Raw genomic sequence first — 12,769 nt, forward strand, 5'->3', positions numbered from 1 at the left:
ATTTTAAAGGTCCCATGACATGCTGCTTTTTGGATGCTTTTATATAGGCCTAAGTGGTCCCTAGTACTGTATCTTAAGTCTCTTTCCCGAAATTCAGCCTTGGTGCAGAATTTCAGCCACTACGAGCCAGTCCCACAATGAGCTTTCCTTAGGACGTGCCATTTCTGTGTCTGTAGCTTTAAATGCTAATGAGGATGAGAGAGGCAGGGCAACTGCCATGCTTCGCTCGTTTGCAAGCCATGATGTCTCTCGAGGAAAAAAAAAATATTGCACTCGCCTGGCACTGTAGTAGCTCATTTTCTCATGGGCGGGCCAAATTCTCTGGGCGGGCAAAGCAGAGAAAGGGGAGGTAACCTTTCCCCGTATGACGACATAAAGGGAAGATTCCAGATTGGGCCATCTGAGCTTTCATTTTCTCAAAGGCGAAGCAGGATACCCAGGGCTCGGTTTACACCTATCGCCATTTCTAGCCACTGGGGGACCATAGGCAGGCTAGGGGAACTCATGTTAATGTTAAAAAACCTCATAACGTGACATTTTCATGCCATGGGACGTTTAAACTAAAGTGTTACCAAAATACTTGAATTACTAAAATAACTTGAAATAAAATAAAATTAAAGCTAAATAGAAATATATATATATTTTTTAAATCAAAAGCACGTACAATTATTTAAGAATAAAAAAAAAATTAAAAAAAATAAAAGTTAATTGAAAAGAATAATTACTAATAGTATATACATAATTTTAATTATAACACTGCTCACAATTAAAACTAGCTGGAGTGTCATTAGCGCTCTTTTGTTGTAGCAGGGCTCTCATTTTCTCTCCTCTCCTTCAGTCGAAGTTTAGACCACGGTGTGAGAGGAGGACCCTCGCAGTACGGCCCCCGACATCGCCTGTCTGAAGACAGATACTCAACAGACAGGTATGAGTTCACAAAACACGCTCCAGATGCACAGCACTTGTGTCTCCTGTGCCCTTAAAAGTCTTAGTGTTTTCTAGATTGCCTTTTCTGATACCGGGAACATAAATGGGAGTGTTTCCACATACCTTCATCTTTTCCTTTAACATGATTATTGAAATTCAGTGTGAGAAATATGATGAAACATGCCACACAGAGAGAACTATAGAAAGGTTTACTTCATTTCAAGAAAGCAGGAAACAACGTATTCCTCCTCATTTCTCTTTGACATCACTCTCTCATTTGATCTGTCAGTCTCTCGCTATCTTTCCATCGCTCCATATTCAATAGCTCCATTCAGCCATACTTCTGTTCTTTACTCCCTGTGGTTGCAGCCAGTATCTTACCCTCCCTCCTCGAACCAGACACAGACAGCCAAGCGTCGACCCCGCTATCCAGGACCCCAGGTATTCTGTCAGGCCTCCCCCTTCTGTCCAATCACAGCGCTCCTTTCACTTTCACCCGCCCACTTCCCTCATGCTGCTAGTTGATTGACAGGTGACAGCTTGCCCACACATAGCACTGTATAAGAGGTTGCTCTTCTCACTTGATTCATTACAAATATGAAATGAAGACTAGTGAACGCACTCATACATAATATATCACATCTTAGGACAACTGAGTCATGTTTTTACACGAGAAGTCATCTGTTACTGAGGCTCTCACTTTCTTAGTACGTACTTTAAAGGAATATGCAGGTTTCACTACAAGCAAAGCTCTGTCAACATGATTGTGAGACGAACTGTCCATTACCATAGAAAATCATTTGGACTTGCACTTCAGTTTTGTTCAAACAAAACAAAATCGCCTTTACAGTGATACACTTTAAGTAGTAATGCACTCATTTTGCACTTACTTTAAAGCTCTTCTTACTTAGAGAAAAGTTACCAGATTACTTCTCTGAAGTCTCATTTCAACACTTACAGTATAATGTGGCAATACTTTGTTTTTAAACATTTATTATATAACATATATGTCACATCTGTTTATATGCCATTGTAAATGTATTATTGTAAATGTGGTTTTGGTTTGTATTGTTTACAAACTGAAGGACAAAATACACAAAATAATACTGTTCAAAAGTTTGGGTCAAGTAATTTTTTTATGTTTTGTTATCCGTTTTTTTTTTTTTTTTCACAAAGTCTCTTTTGATCACCAAGGCTGCATTTATTTAATACCCACTGTATATGAGAAAAATAAAACAAAAATATTATTATAATTTAAAATAATCTATGTGAATATATTGTAAAATATAATTTATTGCTGTGATCAAAGCTGAATTTTCAGCATCATTACTCCAGTCTTCAGTGTCACATGATCCTTCAGAAATCAGTATAATATGCTGATTTGCTGCTCAAGAAACATTTCTGATTATTATTATTATCAATGTTGAAAACAGTTGTGCTACTTAATATTTGTGTGGAAACCATGATACACTTTTTCAAGATCCTTTGATGAATTAAGTTCAAAAGAACAGCATTTATTTGAAATAAAAATCTTTTATAACATTATCTGTATCATAAATGTCCTCCTTAATATTTTTGTGGAAATCCTGATGCATTTTCAAGATTGATGAATAGATAGTTCAAAAGAACAGCATTTTTTAAAATAGTAATCTCTGTAACAATGTAAATGTATTTCCTGTCACTTTTAATCTATGTAATGCATCAATGCTGAATAACAGAATTAATTTCTTGACCCCATACTTTTCAGTGGTACTGTAATTTTCAGTGGCCAAAGAGCAAAACTTGTATTAAAACTGGCAGGGGGAATTCACAGAGAATGAATTGTGCCTGATTCACTTTTCACAAATCGTGCAGATCAGTACTATTGTGTTCGCACTATTCTGATGACGAAATACTGTATGAAACCCAAACCATACTTTGACCTTTAATTTGCTTAGAGCAAATAGAGTTATCTATAATGTTATGGTTATGTTATGGAATCTATAATGATCTTCTAGTATTATATATAGACGACTAGAATACTAGAGGATATCTATCTATCTATCTATCTATCACTATCTCTCTCTCTCTCTCTCTCTCTCACACACACACACACACACACACACACACACACACACAACTGTTTGGTGAATTCTTTTAAAAAGTACAGTAGTGTTGTGCACTTGCTAGCTGTGTTGGGGAAAGTTCAAAGTAATGCATTACAATATTGCGTTACTTAGTTACTCTTTAAGGAACGATACCTTTGCGTTACTTTTTGTCACCTGGGCTGGGCTTGCTTTTTTGATTTTTAATAGCAAAACACCCAAAAGTTATATTTTTAGCAACTGTAAAGGCCCTTTCACACCAAAAGTGAAACTAATAAGCCTCAGGCTGAAGGAAATGCCTCTGCATCTCACCTTTAATTTCTCTCTTCATGGGGACAGGAGAGGAGTCAGTGAATAAATGAGAAAACAAAGTAACTGGCCTTACTTATTTGAAAAGGTAACTCAGATATTTCATTGTAAATTAAAAAGTAATGTGTTACTTTACTAGTTACTTGAAAAAAGTAATCTGATTACGTAACTCATGCTACCCCCAACACTGTATGCTAGTATTATCTAGTGTGCAATAGTACTGTACACAAGTAGTCGCACTTGCACATTTTTAATTCTCGCCACTGAAAAAAGAACTACATCTGCACTTCTGTGGGATGAACAAATCTTTGTTGCTGCTGGTGTGTGCTGCAACATGATAGTTTTGATTGCTTAGCATATCTGCCAGTTCTCTTGACCCAAAGTTACTTGATTTCTGCTTTTGTGCTTCGAGCGATCTTCACCTGTGCCTGGAAGTGCCGGATAAAGAGAGTTTAAGAGCTCCGCCCCTTTATCACCTAGATAAGGCCAACTTGCCCCACCCGACTCTTAACCACTGTACTCTCACTTTCTGTTCTGACTCATAGTATGCACCCCCTCTATCGGGAGGACGCGGTCAGGTTACTGCGCTCCACTAGGATGGCCCGTGCCTTCTCAGACGGGGCTTACAATAGCGTGGACAGGTAGTAAACCACAGCGGTTCACTCTCGTTCTCATGCTGCTCCATATTAGTGCTGTAGGTAGTAGTTTGGACTAGAGTAGCTAGTGGCACCTCTCAAAATGTTTCACATTTATGTAGGGCTGCACGATAACTGGTTAATCACGATTTTGTTTAAAAAATATAATCACAAAATACTGTCATTTTATTATTATTACTTTTTTTTTTTTTACATTATTGCACTTTCATTTAAGCACTAATCAAGAGAATTTCAACTCGCATGGTTTGCTCACGGATCTAGTCGCTGCAAACAGCGCAAAAGACCGCGTGAAAGAAAGCTGATTGGCTTGTATTTGAGAAGAATATCTCAATGGAGATTGTTAAACTCCAACTTACATGTTTGCCAGTGTTTTCAGCTCATCAGCGCTTTTTCTGTAATGTAGAGAGAATGTGTGTGCAACAAGGCAGAAATGTATCAATTTGAAAAAAGCTCTGATTGGGGGATTTAAGCTCTTGAAATCTGGCAACCGCAACTATGAAAGCTTGTGGAGTCTTGTTACCAATGCAAGATAACGCAAATGCCAAATTAAAATGAAATGTTTTCAGGATAAATAACCGCTGATGATTATCCTAAGGGGATAGTTCACCCAAAAATTACAATTTTGTCATCATTTACTCACCCTCAAGTAGGGCTATAGGCGATATAGCCAAAAAAATTATCACAATTTCATATCATTCGGTATCAATAATTATTGAAATTTTTTAATAACCTTTTTTAAACAAAGAGCAGTAGAATTTTTTTTAATTAACTACTGTATTTTTTACCCAATTTATTAAGACAAACAACAAATAATTGTAGTTTTAACAGTCAAACACAAAATAAAATTTCAATGAATATCTATTTTTTTATATATTATATGCAGATTAAATAAGTGTTAAGGAAACATTTGGTCTGTCTCCACAGGAGGCCGCAATGAGCAAAATAATGCACCGTGTTAAATTGTTTATTCAATGTCTATAAAAAAAGTGCGTAACATTTAAACTAACATAAATCAAATATAATTTCGTAAATTGCATAAACAAAAACCGCATCATGTATTTATGCGTAGCTTAATACAAATAGCCAAAGCGCCGATCACACGATTGCATTTAAAAACATATGAGACTCAGTGGAATGGAATATAATCCCCACAAATTCTCCAGACATGTTTTCTAAAAGTTGAACCTCTTTTAACTTTACATGGCTTTCTATTCATCTCTTGTGCGAGACGTGAGTGCAACAGTCATAGTTGTGCGTCTCAAAAATGCGCCGAATGCGTTCTGTGTGAATGGCTTGGTTTCGGTTTTAACCTAACTAAGATCTCCTCCGCATTGAGCTTCTATATTTCTCTCATTTCTTATATTACTTCTATATTCATTTGGGTGAACTATCGCTTTAATAAATCAAGAGAAGTGGAAATCGTGATCACAATTAAAATGCGATTCATCATGCAGCCCTACGTTTACGTCACCTGATTTACAAAGTGTGGATTAGGATCCATTTTAGGAAACTTTCCAATGGGCGGAAAAGGAGCCGATAATGGCGAATGTCATTTTCTTCGAGAAATGTCGTAAAGATTTGTAAGGCACTTTGGCTGTAGCATCAGTCTTCCGCCCATTGAGAAAGCTTTGTGCAGGAGCCTCTCTGGAGGATAACATACATGATAGTGCTCAGATTGTAACTTTGCCAACTACGCCACTAAGTACGCCAGCAATATTTCCCAAAGGAAATGTGTGCGGTGTGTCCTTAGCAGCTCCCACTCCATCCTTCCCACCATGGTGTAATGAATTGTATCCTCAGCGCTGCTGTCTGGACGGCTGGTGCTGTTTTGATGACTGAGCTCTATAGTTCTTTCAGTCCCAAGCTAACTAGCGTAACTCTATGACAGAACTGCCAGTCAAAATACTGCAAGCTACAGTGGATGTTCACCATGCTTATATATGAATGTATTATTTAGATATGTGGGATTCCATCTATTCAGTATGTTTTTGTAGGCTTAGTGGATACTCAGATGTTGTGGATCTAGCCAGCTTTGGTTAGAGAGGCCCTAAGGTGCGATTCACATATAATTTATGCACCGTTTTCATATAATAATGAAAATAGGTGTGGTCACATAGCAAAATTTTGCAGACAAATAGGTCCATTGTCAAAAGTATAGTGATGTATGAAGCACAGCTCAAAATACGTTTATATACAACCAAATAATCCATTAGTAATTGGATTAATGACTCAGTAGGATTGAAAAGCTTTCATGCAAACAATTGATCTGAACGAAATGTCGATTAGATTATAAGGGTCGGTGTAGACTTGAAATTGTCCGATCCCTGGGAATCAAACCCATGACCTTGGCATTGCTAGCACCATGCTCTGTTGTTTGAACTACAGCTTTGAGCTTTTAATCAGTGACATTTGCTAAATCAAGCATCACTTTTACTATTGCTCATAGTAACTATTACATTTTGACACATACAATAAGTTATCCCATGCATTTAGAATTGCTAATGTTGCATCATATTTATTTTTATGCGTTTTTATAGTGTTGCGCAGTATAACCAATCACACACGATTCCGTTGAGTTTATGAATGCAATGGTCAATCAAGAGGTAGTCATCTCTGAAATGCCTGTGTTCTGTGCAAGCGCTCACTGACTGAATTCTGCACTCTCGCGAATTCTCTCATCATAAACAACAGAGTGCAGATTTACATGCAATATAAGAGATGCATTCATCATACAGTGCAGACACCTTCATTGATTGCCTAAAAAGATGGGTTTATGGTGTGCGTAGTTAATAGATTACACTAACATTAGGCTACTTTTAGCCTTACCCTGCAGTTGGTTCACACTACGCCTATGCCAAAGCAACATGCTAAAAAGCCACACAGAACCCCTTAGCAACTTTCTTGCAACCACCCACAACAGCCCTACACTGTGGCACTGAGTTTTGCATAGGCAGCCTATTAATTCTTGAAAATCCTAGATTTCCTGAGAGATTTCCTCTAGCTCAAACAGCAGACCATTGCACTTGCAACACCAAGGTCATGGGTTCGATTCCCAGGGAATGCATGAAACAATAAAATGTATACCGTGAATGAAACATAAGTCACTTTGGATAAAAGTGTCTACCAAATACATAACGGGTAACACTTTAATTTAGATACCAATTCTCACTATTAACTAGTTGCTTATTAGCATGCATATCACTAGCATATTAACTAATTATTAGTACTTATAAAGCACATTTCAATGCCTTATTCTGCACGACCATATTTTAGATCCCTTAACCCGATCCCATACCTAAACTTAATAACTACCTTACTAACTATTAATAAGCAATAATTAGGAGCTTATTGAGGTAAAAGTCATAGTTTATAGTCAGTTAATAATGAGAATTGGACCCCAAACTAAGATGTGACCCATAAATGTCCCATTATGTTAATGTCCCATTCTCTTGGAAAAATAGTGATATATCACACCATATCATGAGAATGAATGAATGTGAATATTGAGAATGGATATGTGAATCTATAGCACCCTACGGCTGCATTGGGCTTATTTTTGGCAAGAAGAGTTACGTTGTCACGTAGGATCTGATTGTGTGTTATTTTGTGTTCAGGAGGATGAGGAGAGATAGACAAATGTCTGCCTACAGTGACTCATTTGAATCTCCTGAGAGGTAAAATCTGGATACTTTAGTTGAGACATGCATTCATAATAGGACTGTTTTATACTAGTTACAGACATAACCCTCACCCCTTGCCCTAACTCAGCTGTTGCTCATTCTAATCATGCTTTCCTTTCTTCATTTCAATCTATCGATCCTTATCCTCCATTTAAAGATATTACAATGGGCCCAATCATGTATCTACTCCATGGCCCAATCATGTCATGAATGGAACCAGTGCAGACTACAGGTAAGACTTCTGAAGAGATAAACACCCATAGCACATCACGAACGCTCGCCCTTTCTTTACTCATCTGTTATCAACTGCCAGGAGCAGATGCCACATTTATGTTCCCACTGAGGCTTTGTGTAGTAATGGATCCCAGTTATGGATTTAAAGCTCAAGTTGATTTATTTACTTTCTCAAATACTGATCTGTTGTACCTTTTTAAGCAAATATATACTGAATAGCATGTACTAAGTGTGGCACTAACCCACTGAGGTTGGTTTATTCAGTAGGACGTGTCCCAGGATAGAAATTGAGCCTTCTGCAGATACAGAAAGGTATAGTTACATTAAATGCAGTAGTTTCAGTGCAGACTCAAGTTGGATTTAGATGTTGTAGTTGTCCTGTGATCTTTACATTTTACAGCATTTTTAATGTTTTCGGGTATTCTGGCAGCTTTTCTGGTATAATGGCAGAAGCACAGTGAAAAACAAATAATATGTTGCTTCTTATATAAATAGAAGATTTCATAAACATCACTGGCGTTAGCTGAATCATCTTAGTGTCTTAGTATGGTAGCTAGTTTTTAGAATGTAATTATATTTAGTTTTAGTTAGTTTAGTTTGAACTAGTACCCGATTCTCACTTTGAAGAGTGTATTTTCAGTATATCCTTGTGAAAAAGAAGTACTCTTTTGGATAAATGTACTTATTACAAAAATATTATGCTTTAAAAAATACTTAAGTGTGAACTGAATGCAATGTTTTCAGACACTTAATTGCATGTTAATTGCAATTCAGTGAAAATGTATTATAGTTCAAATTTATATTAAATGCATTATTTTTCTTACTTAAGGAGGACTTTAGTACATCTTTATATGTAATTTCATAATTACTTCCAGTGACTTTGAAATATGGTTAAAGTGTAACTGCTGAATGCACTAACAAGCATTTATGGTAAAGCAAAATATAATTGAATGTCACTATTGAAACTTGTATGTCCTGTATTTAAATATATTTGTAATTAATCATTTGTAATGATAAAAGTGAAATTTAGTACATTTAAAACATGAACAAAGAGTATTAAAACATAATGATTTTAAATATACTTTAAAGTAAAACTTCTAATTTGACATTATTACAAAGTGCACTTTTTAAAAGTCTACTTAAGTGTGTTAAGAAACAGTCGTGAATAGTGTTGGGGGTAACGCATTACAAGTAACATGAGTTCTGTAATCAGATTGCTTTTCTCAAGTAACTAGTACAGTTTACTTTTAAATTTACAACAACAAATCTGAGCTACTTTTTCAAATAAGTAATGCCAGTTACTTTGTTTTCCCATTTATTCACTGACATCTCTCTTGTCCAGTGTTGAGAGGAATTGGGAGTGAGGTGCAGAGGCACTTCCTTCAGCCTGAGGCTTATTAATTTCACTTTTGGCCTCTACAGTTGTTATAAACATGCAAATAAGACAAATAAGCAAGCTCAGCACAGGTGACAAAAAGTAACGCAAAAGTAACGGAATGCATTACTTTCCATAAAACGTAACTACTGTAAGTAACGCAATTAGTTCCTTTTTTGTTTTTTTAGAGTAACGCAATATTGTAATGCATTACTTTTAAATGTAACTTTCCCCAGCACTTGTCATGAATGTCTCTATTTAATAATTAATAATAATAATTAATGCATTTAACAGACGCTTTTATCCAAAGCGACTTACAGTGCATTCCGGCTATACATTTTTAACCAGTATGTGTTTTCCCTGGGAATTGAACCCATGACCTTTTGCGCTGCTAACGCAATGCTCTACCGCTGAGCCACAGGAACATTTAAGTACACTTAAGCGCCCTTTTATTTCATTAATATTATATTGTATTATCTGCAAGTACAGTTTTTAAAAGTATACTTTTAAGACTTGAAGTACACTACAAGCACATTCAATATTTTTTCACAAGGGTATATTATGTAATAAGGCTGTTTAGCAACTCCTTATGGTTATAAGAGCTACTAAATTAGCATTTTATGTCCTTCTCTTATGCACCTCTATAGAGAGGACAATATCCCAGAGTTCCCAGCTAACCATGAGCACTTTGAGGAAGATCTAAGGTAATACAGCAGAATTTGTGCAAGTGTTGCCATAGATAGAGTATATAGGAGTAGAGTAAACTGTAGACACGGGGCTTATAGTTGTGTTAGTATGAAATGTGTTCACTTGTTTTCTTTGCAGCAGCCTCCTGAATCTTCTTTTTGTTTGTTTCATATCAAATTGTTGGTTAACACTTATTTTTGGTTGTTCCAGTTTAGTCCTTCGTTTTATGATTTCCCTGAGCAGCCACTGCTGAATATTAAAGCCACTTTTGTTTGGTGTGCTAATTATTAGCCAAGTGATATCATTTCACAGGAGTGACCTAACAGCTGAGAGTAATTTTATGCCCTGTGATCCCATGATGCACTGGGGCTCCGCTGAGCGTGGCTTTTTGACTAACGTTCTGCAGGTATAGCCGCAGCATGGTGGACAGACATGACCATTACAGGTCCAGGTCAGCTGACCAGCGGCCCATGATGGAGCGACCGGTCTACACGCGCTCCCGCTCGTCCGAGCGGCCCGACTCCGTCTACATGAGATCCATGCCGTCCTTACCGTCAGGGAGATCCGCCCCTCCCTCTCCTGCCTTAACGAGGTGACCCGACCCATCACAACAAGCACTAAAGCGCTAAACGAACCCATGCCTTCTGCTTCCTGTCACCTGGAATGCCCCTCTCTCCACATCCTCTTATTTTAACCCTGTGTTGTAACGATGCTGTTTATGATTTTATCTTCATTTATAGAGTAGAGTAGTGATGATGGTTGCTACTAACGTCTTTTCATTTGGATTATAGACACACCTGTTATATCCTCTTGAGATATAATGGTGTGTACCTGGCAACGTACAGTTTTGTTTTGACTTATTTTTGTGTGTGTGTGTTACTAACACTATTTATTTGTTGTTTAGCAGTTTATGCTTTGAGTTATGGGCTGTTATGAGTGCCGTGTGCTCATGCATTTAGGCCTTTTCACTTTCCTTGCAGCTTTAGCAGCCACAAGCACCTCTCCTGATGCTGACTCCATCACACCTTTTGAGACACCATAACACTTTTTGACTTACGATTTGCCCGGCACATCATAAGTCACTAGGAAATGACATAAATGTGTCAGATTTGCACATGAACTTTCACTGATGCGGTAGCTTTTGGATGTGCCACAGTTGACATTGAGATGTGAGCCACATGTACTGAAAGCTGATGTGACACTGAGCTCAAAAGGTGCTTTACAGATCATTGTGTTTACTGTGGAGTTGATGTGCATTTTAAACGTATGTATTCATATTTTTACGTGGCTAAAATGCACATGACTGTGACATATTTATTAAATGCATGCTCTTATATGGTCAGATGTTTTTTTCTGACGGAATAATTCTGTCAAGAACATGCTAAGTCATATTTCACCACAAAATTGGAAGATAAAAGTAAGAAATTATTTTATAAAAATACAATTAAGCCTGTTTTAGATTCAGTAAGATTTTTTTGCATTGTGATTTTCAGTATGTGTCCAGATGGTTTATTGTGTAATCGTTTTAAATGTTGATTCTCATTTTTGTTTCTATATTATTTTTATTTCTGTATTATTACTATTTCATTTCTCATTTCTATTTCTATATTATGTGCAAAAAAAACACTTTTGCACATAATATGTAATAATAAAACTGAGACTAATATTATTAACAGAACAAAGGTGCTGGAATGGTTTAAACGGCACATGAAGGCTTTTACAAAGTACTTTCTCACAAATGAAAAATACGTTTTCACCAAAGACTTTGCATTACATAACTTTTAGTATTTACAAAATACATGGTTATAAATATATATAAAAAACTGTTTTATGCAATTTCTTTCAGCAAATCAGTGTAAACGAAAACCAATGCAACAAACACTAGTAAAACATTACAATTTAAATATTACATAATTACATAATATACAGTGGGTACGGAAAGTATTCAGCCCCCCTTAAATTTTTCACTCTTTGTTATATTGCAGCCATTTGCTACACCCCCCTTTAAAATAATCACATTTTGTTGCTTTGCAGCCTGAAATGAAGACAGACACAGTTTTTGTTTTATCCAGCTGTATTTAATCAGTGCAACTCCAAGTGAAAGATATAACACCAATATGTCAGAAAAATAACTAGAGTCACTGAGTTGGAAAAAAGAATCACCCCCCTCCTAAAATGACTTGTATATAACACCAATATGTCAGAAAAAAAAAACTAGAATCACTGAGTTGGAAAAAAGAATCACCCCCCTCCTAAAAATGACTTGTAAACTCAATCAGGTTACAAGAAAAAAGCCACTCCTCAAGAAAGGCCACATGCAGTCACGACTGAGCTTTGCCAAAACACACCTTGAAGATTCTGAGACAGATGAGACTGAAATTTTATTATTTGGCCTCAGCACCAAACAATATGTCTGGCACAAATCCAATACAGCTCACCATCCAAATAGCACCATTCCTACAGTAAAGCATGGAGGTGGTGATATCCTGTTATGGGGTGTTTCTCTGCAGCAGGGACTGGAGCACTTGTCAGGATAGAAGGAAAAATGGATGGGGCAAAATACCGTCAAAGGAAAATCTGCTGCCCTCTGCCAGAAAATTGTCAATGGAAAGAAGGTTTACCTACCAACATGACAATGACCCAAAGCACACAGCAAAACTGACCACACAGTGGTTAAAGAAGAAAAAGGTGAATGTCCTTACATGGCCCAGTCAGAGCCCAGATTTAAACCCCATTGAAAATCTGTGGAATGACTTGAAGACTGCAGTCCACAAACGGTCACCATCAAATTTAACTGAACTTGAGCAGTTCTGCAAA

The 12,769-nt window shown here is 36.8% G+C and overlaps 1 protein-coding gene across 1 annotated transcript in view; it reads left to right on the forward strand.

Annotated features, from left to right (window-relative positions):
- rims2b (regulating synaptic membrane exocytosis 2b) overlaps positions 1–12,769 on the forward strand; it is a 170,119-nt gene that overhangs the window by 110,085 nt on the left and 47,265 nt on the right. Inside the window, exons 21-27 of the mRNA XM_016571540.1 lie at positions 839–925; positions 1,297–1,368; positions 3,866–3,961; positions 7,591–7,650; positions 7,814–7,888; positions 9,913–9,969; positions 10,359–10,544. Coding sequence (XP_016427026.1) covers positions 839–925; positions 1,297–1,368; positions 3,866–3,961; positions 7,591–7,650; positions 7,814–7,888; positions 9,913–9,969; positions 10,359–10,544 — 633 coding nt within the window. The remainder of the gene's footprint in view (positions 1–838; positions 926–1,296; positions 1,369–3,865; positions 3,962–7,590; positions 7,651–7,813; positions 7,889–9,912; positions 9,970–10,358; positions 10,545–12,769) is intronic.

This window comes from Sinocyclocheilus rhinocerous, unplaced genomic scaffold (genome assembly GCF_001515625.1).
Source record: "Sinocyclocheilus rhinocerous isolate Xijiao unplaced genomic scaffold, SAMN03320098_v1.1 scaffold622, whole genome shotgun sequence".
NCBI lineage: Eukaryota > Metazoa > Chordata > Actinopteri > Cypriniformes > Cyprinidae > Sinocyclocheilus > Sinocyclocheilus rhinocerous.